Source organism: Astatotilapia calliptera, chromosome 5, assembly GCF_964374335.1.
Source record: "Astatotilapia calliptera chromosome 5, fAstCal68.1, whole genome shotgun sequence".
NCBI classification, from domain to species: domain Eukaryota; kingdom Metazoa; phylum Chordata; class Actinopteri; order Cichliformes; family Cichlidae; genus Astatotilapia; species Astatotilapia calliptera.
In genome coordinates, this window is record NC_137426.1 from 33,595,232 (window position 1) to 33,611,827 (window position 16,596).

At 40.6% G+C, this 16,596-nt stretch overlaps 1 protein-coding gene across 1 annotated transcript in view; it reads left to right on the forward strand.

The window, feature by feature from the left end:
- Nucleotides 1-7,405: 7,405 nt before the first annotated feature.
- LOC113022983 (integrin alpha-5-like) overlaps nt 7,406-16,596 on the forward strand; it is a 51,863-nt gene continuing 42,672 nt past the window's right edge. Inside the window, exons 1-2 of the mRNA XM_026168991.2 lie at nt 7,406-7,821; nt 15,357-15,481. Coding sequence (XP_026024776.2) covers nt 7,622-7,821; nt 15,357-15,481 — 325 coding nt within the window. The 5' untranslated portion in view covers nt 7,406-7,621. The remainder of the gene's footprint in view (nt 7,822-15,356; nt 15,482-16,596) is intronic.

Genomic DNA, 16,596 nt, shown 5'->3' on the forward strand with positions numbered 1-16,596 from the left:
TAACCATAAATCTAATCCGTGGTTCATGAGCCATAGGTTGCCGGCCTCTGTTCTAACCTAAAATCACCAGTTGCTGAATTTTTGGTTTCCAAGTGGTTTGATTTGGTGTTTCTCATGGTCACTGGCCCTTGGTTTCCTCTGTGAAACCACATTTAAAATCACTGGAAATGCAGCTGTTCAAGGCAAACGACCTTGTGGCACTGGACCCAAGTGTCAGGGAATTACAGAGAGTTATATCAGTTCATGCTCCTGCCAGCACGAATATCTGTGGATATTTCAGTGCTGACTCAGGACCCAACATCTGGCTAGCATAGCTAAATATCTGTCACTGATATCAGAGTTACAACTTTTCAACCAACACAGGAGAAGCATAGTTGCCTGCTCACGTTTTCCCTACTGTTGATGGCTTTGAGTTTTGTAGAACTGCCATAAAGACGAACAAATCTTTTGTTATGCTGTCGTAGACGCTATCCAATGCCAACAAACTGAATGCTACAGAAAGTTAATGTACATTTACTTCAGGTGTTTAGCAAAACTAGCTTCTGTAATGTGGCCTTGCAGAGATGCAGTTCAAAGCAAGGAGGCAGGAATCCAAGTATGTTGCACTGGCTCAGCGTTAGCGTAGTTAACCTGCCTGAAGCCTTTTGGAGGTGGAGAAGGCCTGGTTGGGGTTATTACAGGTCCTCTGTACTTCATAACAAACACAATATAACGAATGCTTTATTTCCTTTTTGAGCATGCTCCATTCTTTACTTCCTTAAAAAACAAACAAAAAAAGCTGCTCTAAGTTTTAGTTTTCTTCCTGTCTTTGTGTTGCAGTGAAATGTTTCCACTGATTTAAGGACTGACAGAGAAACCTGGCTGCCTCAGTTCAGAATATTTTTCAAGCTACCTGTGGGAATACACGCTAACAGTTTAGGCCGCAGGCAACCATGCTCCCAAGTGTCCCTCATAGATTGAATCTTGGTCACTGATGGATTTCTGTTATTAATAGAGCTGCTTCGTCACCAAGAGGTTAATATTGAAAGGTGATATTCACAGCGGAAGACTCTGGGATTTGCTCCAGTATGAATATAATTTATTGTTACTTGTCTTTTTCTCAATGAGGGGCCTTCATCCGGGTAAGACAGTATCAGAGGCCTGTTTCTTCTCCGCTGGCCTCGTGCTGATCTGCTTGTTTGCAGTGTGAGTTTTCCTTGCTGCTCCCCTTGAGCAGTTGGCAAGTAGGTTCAACTTGGGTAAGAGCTGCATTAGCTCAGGTTCATTAAGAAGCAGTTTTGTGTTGACAAGGCAGATGATAGATTCGCTTGGATTGAGTTCTCTGGAAGGCTGTGGAGTGCCGTGCACGGCTTCATCAGTTCATTGTGGATGAAAGTGATGGAAATGAGATGTGGGAAAACTAGCTCACACACCTCTGGATCTCATTCATAAATATGTTTCCCTCCTGCCCCCACATACACGTACCTCATTCATTACTGTATAAATGGAGAACTAATGCTAATCAACGCTAATCAAACACTTAAACGGAAGTGGTGGCTTTTCATAGCAGGCCATGACTGAAGAAGTTAGTCTCTGTGGAAACGAATGGGAAATCTCTAATCTCTATTTCTTCCTGTAAGACTATTCTTTTTCCTCTACTGCTTAGTCAGCAAGCAGAGAAAGGTCAAAGGTCAGGCTCAACCATTCAAGGAATCGGTGAGATTGCTGCTCTGTGATACAGCAGAGTAGAAAAAACATTAGAACACCACTGTTCATACTGTATATTCTTTATAAAGAAGTATTTTATAATAAAAATGCATCAAACAGACACGTGACAGCAGGGAATTTTAGCTTTTATTGGAACAGGAAGCTGTGAAAAAAAGTATACCCTTACTGCTTCCACAGGACATAAGAGGATAAGTAATCAAATGCACCTGATTAATACCCCACTGTGAGCACCTCTATAAAAGCAAATGTTTTACTGTTATAGACACAATGTAGACACTTTATTAATGAACAAGCACCAAAGGGTTAAAGAACTCCCATTTAACAGGATGAGACCTTCTGCAGAACTAAGCTCAGGAAGGGTCATCCACCTGATGTAATGAGGGGAGAGGAAAGTGACAAGCACGGAGATACAACAATATTGATGGTTGCAGCTTTTACTGATCCACCTAGCTACAAGTGCTCGTGCTAAACATGCAACGTCCAACAAACTGGGAAACAGAAAAGAACCACTTGCAAAAAGAGACCTATGAACAGTAGCAAGACCTCAAATAGAGAGATTTAATTACAAAATAAGTTGAAACTCTTTTCAGTTCATCATCTTTTTAAAGTAGTGTGCAGAATTAGGATAAGCACACATCGATTGGCACCTAATGACAGTTGCAAAAAGTCTGATTGTCCTGAGGCAGCTTATTTCAGGCTTGGCAAATACCTAACTAATAACCTTAGAAAAACATTTCCAAACTCCTACATTAGCAGACATGTTGTTGTTTTAATTGCAGTAATTCTGTTGCTCTGTGTGTAAAGGTAAGAGTGCCCTTACCTTCATTGTTCAGTGCTCAAGACAACATGCAGACACTCCTAGCAGGTGTGTGTGTTATGTCTCTTATCACCTTCGCCCTGACATGATGCAGACAGTCCTGTGTGGGGGTGAAGCTGAAGGTAATTTTGGCTGTAAAAAGGCATAAATAATGTCCCCACACATGGCTGGTGAGTGGACCAGTGGAAAATGAGACCCTTTAAACTCTGCAAGCACATACGATTGCAAACGATTGCAGAAATGCTGAAAAGGTTGTTTCAGTGTGTGCTTCTGTTCTCAGGCCTTTCCAATTAGCGACTGCAGATAGAGCCGGCACAGCAGGCATTTGAGCTTTTGCAGTTTCAGCATGCTCCTTGTAGCTCAGAGCGTCGTCTTTTTTTCCACAGCAACGAGCCAAATCAGTAAAGGTCACCTCTGTGCACTTCCCTCTGCTTATTTCTGCTTTGAAACTAAGGTTAGAAACACATAGTAAGCACAGATGCAGAGAGTGTGATTGATGTGATGATTGCTTTGTTTAATAAGCCAATTTTCAGTAAAGTAATGGTGTATCTAAAAAGATATTATTCTGTCCATCCCTCCATTTTCTTCACCTTATCAAATTGAGGATCGCGAGGGTGCTGGAGCCTATCCCAGCTGCCATAGGGTGAGAGGTGGAGTAGGCCCTGGACAGGTCACCAGTCACCAGCAGGAATAACTTTATGAATGCATCTGTGTATGTATGCATTTATTTAATTTTGTAATTGAACTAAAAAAGGAAAACTCTCATATATTCTACATTCGTTATCTGTAAAATGTTACTTTATTTTCGATGTTTGTGGTGACCAGCTCGTGAAAATCAGAAATTCTGTCAATCCTCTCAAATTATTAGAATTATTTTGAGTCCCTTTTAGTAGGAAAAGTGCAACGGGGATGAACCCCGACTTGGGAGGATTGTCAATAAATGTTGCTTCAAGAACTTTAGCGAGTTTCATAAGGAGTTGACTGAGGCTTCAGATCCATCCCACACAGACATGTTTAGCAAAGGGGTCGCAGCTGTCAGGTTCCTCATATCGAACCACTTCAGAACCAGAGGCAACATCACAAGACCTTACCGGGGCTGAGGAGACAAAGAACTGCACTGTTGCTCGGTGGCCTTGTTTTCACATGAAAGTAAATGTTGTATTTTATTTTGAAATCAAGGCCCTAGAGTCAGTTTGATGCACAGAATCCAAGGTGTTTGTAGTCCAGTGTGAAGTGCAATCTGATGATTGTGGTATTATGTCCTCTGCTGGTGTTGGTGGTGGTCGGCCCACAGTGTCAAAATGGGTTTAATGTATTTGATTGGCCAGCAAACTCGCCTAGCATGACCCCATAGAGTCACAGATAAGCTTGAGGCTTCTATCAAAACAACCTGGCCGGTGTCCTGCAGGTTTTAGGTCTCACCCTGGGTCAACACACCTGAATCACATGATTAGTTTATTACCAGGCCTCTGGAGAACTTCAAGACATGTTGAGGAGGTCAGTTAACCTTTAAATCAGCTGTGTTGGATCAAGGGCACATCTAAACCCTGCAGGACACCAGCACTTGAGGCCTGGAGTCCTCCCACCTCTGCTATAGGGGGTCTCCACTTCTGATCTCAAGCACTGGGTACTGCTAATATAAACTAAACGCACAGCTGTCGTTTTGAAGCACTTGCTTGGTATTCAGCTTCTGTAATTAACTTACCACAGTGAACAGAGAAATCCTTTAGAATAACTGTTTTCCAGAAGCAGAGTTACAGCTATGCTGCAGTCTTAAAAATGTTACAACCAAATTTAACATTTTAATTAATGAAATAAAATCGGGCCCCCCTGAGCCTGGTTCTGTCAGATTTTCTTCCTGTTGAAAGGGAGTTTTTCCTCCCTGTTGTTCCCAGTGCCTGTTCATAGGGGGTCATCTGCTTGTTGGGGTTTTCTCTGTATTATTACTGTTGTAGGGTCTTTACCTTACAAAGGCAACTGTTGTTATAATTAGGTGCTCTATAAATAAAACTGAATCAAATTCAATTGAAATGAATTGAACTGAATATAAATATGAGTACCATGTTACAGATATCCAGAGTGTCAGTGGGCACTTGAATGCACCAACAGAAAATGTTGCTTGTGGTCTTCACATTTGTCCCCTGCATCAAATTGTACAACTGCTACAAAACAAGTTGAATAATTTATTTATATATCTACAAAAATATATGTCTAAATGAACAAAATGAAATAAAATAAAGAGTCAGCCAAAAAAGACAAATACCTTCATGGGTCAGTGGAACTGTTTGCAACAACACTAAGTGCGTGTGATTTGTCGTCAGTAGAGAGAAACTTAGGGAGGTGCTGCAATAATTTATTGCCTCATTGCATATTACATTGTAGTTTCAGCACCAGATGGCTCTCAAGCCAAATACATAGCACTGTGTGTTTAGCAGTGCCACTAAACCCTTATCATTGTATTTGGTGCTAGTTTGCAGTTCATACCTCAGGCCAACAGAGGTCAACAAAGGTCACAGGTTGCTTGAGTTATCCAGGCAGTTTGTACAACACATGGTAATGTATATACTCGATTTAAGCCAGGTCTTCACCTCACAGCCGCAACTCCTTTTGAATTTTAACCATCTCCACTTATAGTATATTGCTAAATAATAGGTTTTGAGTGGTGGAGACAGGCACTTGTGAGGAAACACAAATGTTTTAAACTCATTAAAGTTAATGAATAGACCTTCAGTCTCATGGATGTGCTATTTAAATCTGTTACTGAAATACATTCTTGGACAAGGAAATACGTAAAACCCAGCACATTACCACATCAGCTGGCATTTGTGACTTTATAAGGGGAACTAAGCGTTGTATTATGAGTTGCTACGAGGACCACTGTGCCATGTGAAAATGTGTTTTTACCAAGTGAAAACAGTCTTTGTCCAAGTGCTGTTGCCTTTGGCAGGTAATGCATTTTGACTCACTGTTTTTCAAATCTGGGGCCCTCTATTACTATAGGCTGCACATTTACATACACATAACCATGACCAAAGGAGACTAATAATCACACAGTGTATACTCGCCTGCACGTCTGCAATGATAGCAGAAAGTTTATTCCCAGCAGAGTGACGAGAGACTGAGCTGAAGGTGGAACTCTGTGGGCTTTCCCAGTTTAGTCATGCCGAATTGCCTTGACATGTCTGCATGGTAGAGGAAAAGCACAACTCTGACAGTAAGTCTGACTTTGAAAACATACAGCCTCTTTTCTACACACGGATGAGTGAAACTCCAAAACAGCAAGAACAAAGATAAAAGAGTTAATTTCTTCTTTGTATGTTTTCCAGGAAGATCTTTGTAAATGCTAAGAGCAGCTATAATCAGTGTTGGTACAATGATGACAATATGAAAACAAAGTAACAATGTTCCAGTGAACTGTCACGTCAATCTGCAGCTCCTTTCAGCAATACAGAGCTTTATACCGACGTTCGGTTCTTTTATTTATTAGTGTAGCAGCGTTGGGAATGTATTTCTGCTGAAACCTAATGTAAAATTTGGAAGTGCATCAGCTGTGATTTGGTAGCACTGCATAAAGGAGTCGACTCTTGCAAAAACATGAAGGTAAATCTGGAACCTTCATAAGAACTTTAGATGTCTGACAAGTAAATGTCAGTTGTTGGCTTACTCTTAGACGTCACATAGTCTTATTTTCCACTGCAGCAGCAATAAAAAAAGAAGAAGCTTAAAACCCCGCTCTTCACTACCTGATGTCTATGTTTCCATTTTAAATTTCCTCCTTTCTGTTAAGTAATGGGATTCACTTTTCCCTAATCGTTCAATCATGAACTCTTCGCAAAAGCTAGACTTCCAAACTTGTTGCCAAGTCACAAATCCTGTTACATGATTGGAATGACATTTAGAGAATAGTCTTATTATGCTAAATGTAAAATATTTAACAGTTGGGGAGCCGTAAAAGTTACAGCAAGTGGTTGCCAACTGTCCTGTGTTAGCCTGGTGACCTGCCCAGGTTGTACCCTGCTTCTCCTGCTATGACAGCTGGGATAGGCTCCAGCCTCCTGTAATGCTGAATGGATAAGCAGAAGTGAATGGATGAATGGGATACACTGAATGCTGAAACCTTACATTTATGTATACATTACAGATATTAACTGTACTTTGTACTGTACACATTTCTTCTAGTAAGTCACACTCTAAATACAGCACTTTACTGTCATTTTTGAATCCACGGCATCTTTCTGCATCTAACTACGAGGTCTAAACCATCTTTGGTAAGAGCCATAGTCCTAATTCTAACCCTGTGCAATCCTCTGGTTTAAGATAAGCATTGACATGTAAATCGAAATGAGGCAACAAGAGAGTTTAATTGATTTAACAGGGCTACATTTGAATAAATAAAAAGTTCAGCTAACATTAATCCAAACGTTAATAAAATGACTGCATTTAGCATTTATATGCATTTAGCTAAAATGTGTTGCAGTTTTGTTTGTCTATATAATAATATAGTGGAAATGTTAATATATATTTATGTGCATCAAATTAAAAAACAAATTTACTGAATTACAGTATTGTAAAATGCAAAGTTTTTATAGTATGATTATTGTACTGCAAAAATACATCTTCTCTTGCTGTAGAAGTGAAATACAGTTTTGATACTGCAGCTTGGAGTCACTGTAACTTACAGTAGTGGCCTGTTTATTTACAATGTGCAATGCTGAAATAACCACTTCTCTCTTCGGTGCCTTGAGGTAAAGAGCTTTAGTCCACACTTGAGGTTCTGCTGTGATATTTCAGATTTCGTGCCTTTTAGCTTTTTACAGCATTTTTTTCTTTGGGAACCAGACTGTCTGGTAATATTTAAAAACTCCACCCCCATATCTGGCCGCACTCTTCCCCTCCCTCTCACTCTGACCCTCTTCCTTTACAGTTCATCGTTCACTGTGGGACTCTACACCGGACCTGTTGCATCTGAAGGAGAGGATATTCAGGACACCAGTTTATGATTACGACTCCAAAGGCGTCCCGCGGAAGGAACAGCACGCATGATGCGTTTGCGGCGCTGCGGCTGTTCAATGAAAGAAGAGACGCGCAGCACAAGAGATGGGTACCGTTCCTGGACTTTCACCTACCCGGTCTTGGGGAAAATGTTGTGAGTGCGCCGTGCTGGCTCTACCTGTAGTGGTGCTTTGGTTTCAGCTTGGCGCCGCTTTTAACTTGGACACGGAGAACCGCGTCGTCTTCACTGGACCCCCGGGGAGTTACTTCGGCTATTCTGTGGAATTTTTCAAGAACTCATCCAGGTAAAGTGCCAGGAACGGCCACAGAGCTGGATTCTTTCTCCAGGTCAGCGAGGGGAAGTTTTCCGGCTCTCCTTACAGTTTGTAAAGTTTCTTTTTATTTCTAGTGTAAGATTAAAATCTTGTCCTTGTGGTTACTTTACGCAGTAACCCACTTCTCTTTTGGCGCCCCTATAACATCACCCTGAGACAGCAGTATTTTCTGGTAGAGCCACCAATCCTGACATGAGAAACAGATTTTAGATTTTAAAAACGCATCTCTGTGTTTGGATCACAGCCTAAATGTGTGTTTACTTGTGTTATTGGCCATTGTCCCAGCTCTTTAAAGGTTTAAACAGCATGGGCTGGGGGGAAATGTATGAAATGAAGCTCACATGCATATACACATACATCTCTCTCCCCCTCCACCACACACACACACACACACACACACACACTGGATATAGGCCGAACTCTGATTGGAAACAGACACACAAGTGTGTGTCTGTGTGTGATTGAGGGAGCAGGGGGTTAACCTACAGCAAAGTAAGAAAAATGCAAGTCTTATTCTGAATGAAGACTGAAGGGGCATTAAGGGTTTCCCGATGTTCTTTACTGACAGATGAGGAACTGCCAGGTGAGATGAAGTTAAAGATCAAACCTTCCCCTACAGACAGCCTTTAGCATCACCTATATCTCCTCTCTTCTGGGCACTAGTGGAAAAAGCACACACAGTGATTTTGAAGAATGTGTGAAGTTTATCAAGCAAAACCAGCCTTAGTTACAGTTCTGCATCAGATTTGTTTGAGAGGCCAGTGCCATGAAAAACTAAAACGTTTATAGTAGACTGCAATACTTCAGGGACTCAGTCAGTGAAAACATATTCAGTGTAGTGCTAGAAAAGAAAAACCTGGTTTTCCCAGTTTGAATCCACAGTAGCTGTAAATAGAAAAGAAAAAACTACTTTCTTTAAACAACATAAGCCAAATAGAAAATGTTACAATCTGCTGTTATAGCGATGTCGTGTACACGTGTGTTTTAAATTGTCACACAACAAACTGTGATCAGGTTTGGCTAAACTGCTATGTTTTATAGCTGGTATGAAAATATCACATAAAAAAGCCTTGTTCTTTTTTTTGTATACTTTATTAATCCCCTGTAGGGAAATTACTCTCTGGCAGTGGGCAGCCACCAATCCAGCGCCTGGGGAGCAGTGTGTAGGGATGGTGCCTTGCTCAGGGCTACCTCAGGGTAGCTCTTTGGTGGATTTGAGCTCCTGACCTTCCAATCATGGGGCGAATGCTCTACCTATTGAGCTACGTCCTCCCCTCCTCCTTCATATATATTTTTAAGTGAGCAGCAGTAATTTATGGATTTGTTTAAAGTTTTTTTCTTTCAGAAAAGTATTTATTTTACATTAATGTACTACTGAGTCATGAACTGTACTGTTTGTGGAGGTCAGTGTAGCCAGATGTATAAATCACCAATACTTAGTCTTTTGTACAATGTTCTGTCAATGGCTCTAAACAAAACCGCGTCACAGTACAAACAAACAAACAAACTTGGTCCTCTGTATAACACTTCCCTGCTCAGTTTATGGTCTCAGCCAATCATTTTGAAAATTTTGGTTATTCCAAATTTTAGAAAGGAAAATATTTCAGCAGATGCTCATTTGCTGACATATTGTGATTGACAAGCGAATGAACATGTGGTTTCCAAGCCAGGCCCGCCCCTTATGTGTCACATCTGATTTCTAAACAACAAAAATGATAAAACAAACAAACCGACTCATATCCAGCCTTCAAAATGGAACATCACAAACTGTGGGTGACGTCATAGTGATTATATCCATCTTTTATATTGTGCTGTCTCTGGTCAGTACATCAGATGAATGCTAGAGTCACACTAGAGAAAGAGACAGGGCAGGACCAAAATGAATGCAACTTTGTTCAATGAACCTGCGATCTTGTTGCCCTTGTGACCGTTCACAATCAGTTCTCAGATTGACTAGGGTGCATCAAGACAGCGATAAAGCTGTTCAGTCAGTGCTGCAACAGAGTCAGCAGTTAGTGTTATAGAGGGCGGATGGAGCGACCTTGATTATCTACAACTAACAGTAAATTGTACTGCATTACCCCCCTACACAGTCTTCCTAGTGCTGGTAGTTTACCAGTTACAACTGAACTGCTAACAAGCTGACAGAAACAAATACCCTCAAAGTTCTCAACCACATTTTTCTATTTTTCCCTGGAGACAAACAAATCCATGTTGGTTTGTCCAGTCAAAACGCCCTGTTTTAGCCAGCTGTTCACAGCTGCTGACAGCCTCTGGAAGATATGTTACATCACCTAAAAGCACTTTATGTTTGCAAGCCTCGATGATGACAGGGTTGTAGTTCAGTTTTGCTGCAGGTTTAATCTGCTTTATGTTACCACACCGGAGAGCAGCTGGTAGCTGGCAGCCATTGGAAGTCAAATGTAAAGCTACTTTTGCTGGAGTTCACTTACACCATTGTCATCCCTGGGGGCTCACAGACTAAAGTCAATGTTGGTTTAATGAATGTAGATATTTTCATTTAAGGAGGTCGGTTAAGATTACGTGAGTTTGCTCAACTAAGCTTGTGGCAGTCAGAGGGAATATTGTGGAGTGGTTCCTGAGATGTTGGTTTACACACATCTTTTTTTTCTGCCTATGCTGAACAATACCACATTTTGTCTTCCACCGAATTCAAGCGTACTGACAGCAGAGAAATGCAGCTGAATGTCTTCCTGTGAATCTAGTGCTTGTTGCGATGAGTAAACAACACAGGAAAGGGATGCAACTGCTGAATTTTCATTCTGCTGATGGGATAGTTTCTGCAGGCTGTCATGCATTCTGGCAGTTGCTTCGCTGTCTGTCTGTTGGGAGCCTTGGGAAGCTTTCTCTAGCTCATATCAGGTGCTGTGGTGAATAATTATACGTTAGGTTTTCTGTTAGGACAGTGCATGTATTCACTTAGTAATGAGAAGCATTTTGGGATGACAGTCTTGTGGCTTTTTGAGGAAATCAAAACTATGCAAAAATTAGAGAGGTTTGGAGCATTTCTTAATTAGGCTAGGAATATGCAGACGAGTGACTTGGTTTGGAGAACAAAGTCATCTAATGTTTACTACAGCTTTCGGAGCTGTAGACAAACAGTTAAATCCTTCTCATGTGCTGAAAGAATTCTGTCCTATCTGGAATGTGACAGAAGTACAAAACATGGCATATCACATATCAGGTCATTATTTATTTAACAGGAATTATGCAGCAGAAGGTTTGGCAGTTTGCTGTGCCGGAGCATTCAGGTGTTAACATGTTGCTAAGGAAAAAAGACATCAGCACTAATCTTAGAGATAAATGGGAAGGGTTATAAGGTATTTTCCAAACCATTTGTAGTTCGTTATTCTACAGTGCGGAAGATTATTCACAAAGTTGAGCTCACTCACTACAGGCGTCAGTTAGCATGTTAAATGTCAAAGTTAATGACAGTAACATTAGAAAAAGAATGAACAAGTATGGGTTGTTGGGCAGGGTTGCCAGGAGAAAGCCCCCTTTCCCCCAAAAAGAACATGGCAACCACAAGGCTTCTTTAACAGTGTTCTTCTAACATTCTCTATATAAAGCGCCTTGAGGCGACCTTTGTTGTGATTTGGCGCTATATAAATAAAATTGAATTGAGTGGAGTGTATATTTGGAGAAAACCAAACACAGCATATCAGCACAAACATGCACACCATGCCAACTACAAGCACGGTGGTGGAGGCGTGATGATCTTGGCTTGTTTTGCAGCTACAGCAGCTGGACTCAACCATGAACCGCTCAGTATACCAAAGCATTCACGAGTGAAATATGAGGCCGTCGGTCTAACAGCTAAAGCTTGACCCAATTTTGATCGTGCAATGTAACAATGCTCCTAAACAAAGCAGCAAGTGTTTAACTTAATGGTTGAAAAAGCAAATCAGTATTTTTTGCAGTGACCCTGAAATGGTGTGATGCAAACTTCAGTGAACTGAAACTGTGTTGTAAAGAAGAGCAGGTCCACAATATGAGACCAATGAACTCATACAGCAAACAATTATTTATTACTTCAAGTTATTGCTGCCAAAAGTGGGTCTCCAAGCTACTGAAACATGGGGTGTCCTTAGTTTTTTACATACAGCTATTTTGCAAATACTGACACAGTGTAATATGGCATGTGTCAGGTAATATTTGCCTAATGTTATGACACTGATCATTTCTGATTATGTCTTGATATATAAAATCTTAGAACAGACACAGCATGTACTTTCTTTTTGCCATGACTGTAAAGTTTTCGACACCAGGAGGATCTAGAGAACAATAAAGCTGCCTAACACCTAAGATGCTTTATGTGCGATTGCCTTTAAGGTGTCACTGACTATATGGCTATTCATGGACTGAAGGATGTATAAAAAATTATATATTACATACTAATTATATGTGTTCATCTTAGTGAGATACTGTAGTGGACTGTTTTGCTTTTGTCTTGCTTGTTAAAACACACAACTAAACATTATTATAAAGCCGGTTTACAATTTGTTTGGATAGTTTCCCTGTTCATAAATACTGCATAATAAATTGATTCTTTTTCATTTCTAATGGTCCTTCCAGTATTACAGTACACAGTGCTTCAGAGGTCATGAGGGAATTTCTAACACTGTATTGGTTTGTTACTTAACACTGATTAGCAGATATCTATATCAGCAGCTGAAAACTGGCTCCAGAAAAACGTACGTGTTGGTGAACAAAATGCTGTATTGAGGCTTTTTAAGGAAAACTAATAACCAATGTAATGTGGCTACATCTAGGCTACAGTCTGCAGTGTTGAAATGAAATTTCTTACAGACGTTTAGAATACCAAGATTTATAACTTCCTGTAGTCTATTACCGCCACCAAAATATTCTTTTTTTCCACTACTTTGGTGCAGTTTTGGAGATTCGGTTATTACACTTGCCTTTTGCTCTGATTACTCATAGAGGTTCAGTAATGATCTCATGGTCACAAGTGTAAAGACACTAAGGGAGCAGTATTTCAGGGAATTCTGGGCCACACGCAGACGTGTGAGTTCAGTGAGTATATTTACATGTTAACCAAATACAGCAGATTTTTGGTATGGGGGTCCAGTTCATGTAAACACCATATCCTGTTTATTATAAGAACCCTGATAAAATCTTAAAAAATCTGAACAGTGACAGCACTGTGATGCACGTCAGCAGCTCCCAACCATGCTAATCAGGTTGTGTCTACAGACAGTACTGATCCCTATCACGGGATCAATAGGCCTGTAGGTCATGAGCAGTTCTACCAGTTCTTTGTTTGGATCATTTTACAGACCTGATGTGGTGAAACTACACAAATAAATATAATTTTGTGTATAAATATGCCACCATTAGGACACAACCTATTTTGGAATAATGTGACTGTGAGTAAATTCAATGGAGGTCATAAATCTTTCACTAAAAATTATACGTTGTACTGCTCCTGAGCTTCTTTCCTGTTCGCAGCTGTTCCTGTTGAACATGAGTTCAAGGAAAGGAATCCTGTAATTTCGGGGCTCAATAGTGTCATTCTACTGATAAACATCCTATTGTTCAGGATTTGTAGCTCTAGTGTTTTTAGTCACCTCAGAGAGTGAATAAAAGTTATATACTGATTTGAAAAAGTGAGCCACTGAAAGCCTGTACTCTGCACTCCTTAGTGGCTGTGGAGTGAATGGTTTATAAGGAAAGCTCATCCAGCCGTGTAAATATTCCTAAGACATTTTGGGGGATGGGGAGAGTACAGAGTCTGTCTGATATCTGCTAATGTCATCAGTCACCACTGTCTTAAGCTGTGCCATTGGCTCTGGGGTTTTTTTTTTTTTTTTAGCAAGGCTGCATGAATAACAGGTGTAGGTATATATTTGCATGATATTTATCTATATCCATGCAAGCAAATGTTTAGAACAGCTTTTGATAGGTCACATTAATGTGTGTTATTGCTTTGTTGATTTCCAGAGTATATCATGAAAATATGCACAACCATCTCAGGATACTTCTTGTCTACTCTCCCATTTTTTCCACCAAAGTTTGTTTAATTTTCTAGCTACAAAGCAAAAGTACGTTCAGCACGAAAGTAATAACTGAGAGATAGAAATCTATATCTCTTTAACCTAAAGGAGCTGCCACATGGTTGTGCGCTGAGTGAAAACACTGAGTTACTGTATTTGCATAAATAGCTTCTCGTCATTGTATGACAAAAAAGCAAATTACCACGTCTTTGTCTTTCTAAACAAATCAAAGGCTAAAACCATACCTAAACAAGGCTTTGAGAAAGATGATTGCCATTCATTAAAGTGAAAAAGAGCTACAATACTCTGGGACCAACGTGTTGTCATCGCAACACTTTGAGTCTATAATTTCCAAACAGGTCACAGTCACCTACGTAGGACAAAATATAAGAACAGAAATTTAACTATAACCAGGATAGGTCCAAGGTCCAATTTATATTTGGAGAAAAAGGCTCTGTTCTGGGATTTTTTTCTACCTTTCATGTGAGAACATGAAGCTGGAGGTGGGCAGAGCAAAACAAGACTGTAGCCCAGAATAGACAAAGCTGGACTGGGACTTATGCAGCACTCTGAGCTTTTAGCAGACAACATACATGACATTAAGTCAGACACAGGATGAAAGGAAGAGTTGGGTTAAAGTGGGTTGCAAAGCAGATTGCAGGTGCAGAAAAAACTGCCTTTTAAGTTTGCCAATAGAAACCACAGAGGGGTATAAAGTGAACCTTCAGTGATGGGGACTAATGTGTAGAAGGCGAAACTACTAATTTTGGAGGCAAACTGGACTTATTTGGGAAAAAATGTACATTTTTTTATGTATATCAGTTAATTTCACCCCTGGTTGCAAAGACTTGGGAGAAAAAAATTGCATATCTTTATTTCCTCGGCCTGGAGTTAAAGTTAGGATTCGGATTGGGGTCAGAGCATTAAAATGGAGGGCAGGATAAATGACTATAAGTCTTGGTGTTGTCTGTAGATTTATGTTTAGCAGTGCCAGACAACGTCCTGTAACTGTATCTAACATCTGGTGTAAAAGTAACTGGTAATGGCAGGGATCGGTGGGAATGCTGAGGTAATAGCTACAAATTGCTCTTTAAATGTTCTTAACATACCTCTATGAAACAGTTGTGCTGAACTTTACAAACTTCTATAAACAAAACAATGTGATCTAACTTCTCAAATCTTTATGGCTGTGTTTTCATAGCCGGCAGTACAGACTGTCAGAGTCTGGTTTCCTCTTTGTCATCATTTGAGTTCTGATTAAAGGAATTGTGCAGCATTTGGGGAAATGGACATATTTGATTTCTTGCTCAAGTGAAAGGATAATTTCTGTGTTCATGTCTAGAAGCTACAGCCAGGAAGGGTTCATGACTTTCTTACTGTCTTGAGATCACCAAAAAATGTATGTAGATATAGTTTTGGAATTACGCTTCTGTACAGAAATTGGTCATATTTTCTTTTCTGCTGCTCTAGCATCAACATTTTGATCGGTGCCCCGAAAGCCAACACCAGCCAGCCCAACGTCACTGAAGGAGGAGCTGTGTACATGTGCCCGTGGAGCCAAAATAACTGCACCATTATCAGCTTTGACAAGCAAGGTAGGGTGTCTCGTTAAATCTAAATTAACGGTTGTCTTCTTTGCACCGGCACAGATAAAAATCATGCTCAATATTTAAAATCCAAGGGAGACGATTCTCCCTACATCATAATCACAGCAGTGGCTCGTAGGTCATATTGTTCCACAGTATTAAAATGTCACTTTCCCCAAAGGTACCGTGAAATAGTTGAAACAGAATGTGTAGTAAACGCACAGCTGTCTTTACCTCGCCATTAAAGTGGCTGAGAGAAGCTATGGGTAGCTTCCCCCAGTTAAGCGCCGCTGTGCTTGACCTTGAGGTCAGGAGTGCGGCTCCCTGCCATCTTCCATCGCCCGATCTAGGGGCCATGTGTTTTGATTGAAACTAGCCTTTGATGTCTTTCCTGAGTTTTAATGGTGACTGAGTCTTTCCTCAACCCCACCCCTCTCTAAGGTTTCCATTTTGGGCAATGAGCTGCGTTTGCAGTGTTTTCACAGAGCTTTGATTTTTCTCCTCGACTCGGGGCCCAGTGTTGTGAGTGCTCTTTAATTAGCGCAGAGTCATTACGGGGACAAGGACCCCAGAGGACCCGGCCTTCCCCCGGCCCTGCCAGGAAAACAATCACCTCCATCAGAAATGCAGGAAACGATAAGGACCACCGTTTGAGGATCAGAGGGTGTAACTTATCACGACCGACTGCGTGCTGATATCAAATTGTGGTTTGCACAGACCGAGAAATGTGGCTGTGCAAACTCTGCGCACATAAATATACACTCGCAAGATGTTTACAAACACAAATGGTCTCGGAAACTTGATATAGTGTATTAGAAAACACTTAAAACCACGCTTACAGTCGCACACCACATACATTTACATTCAGTAGTCTCGCTTTTCCCATTTCAGGCCTCAGGATTAATGGTGTGTTGGAGGACGTAGGCCAGACTCCATTAACCAAACAGGCACACTGAACTGCAGCCAGGAGAGTTTAATGTCACCACTCTAGTAGAGACAGCAGGAACATATATCAAGAAAATCACCACGGTTAAGGTTACAGTTAAAGCCACATTATAAGTATAATTTACATTATTTGAGTGCTTAAACAGGGACTGAAGACAAGTGTTCTCATTCAGGCATGC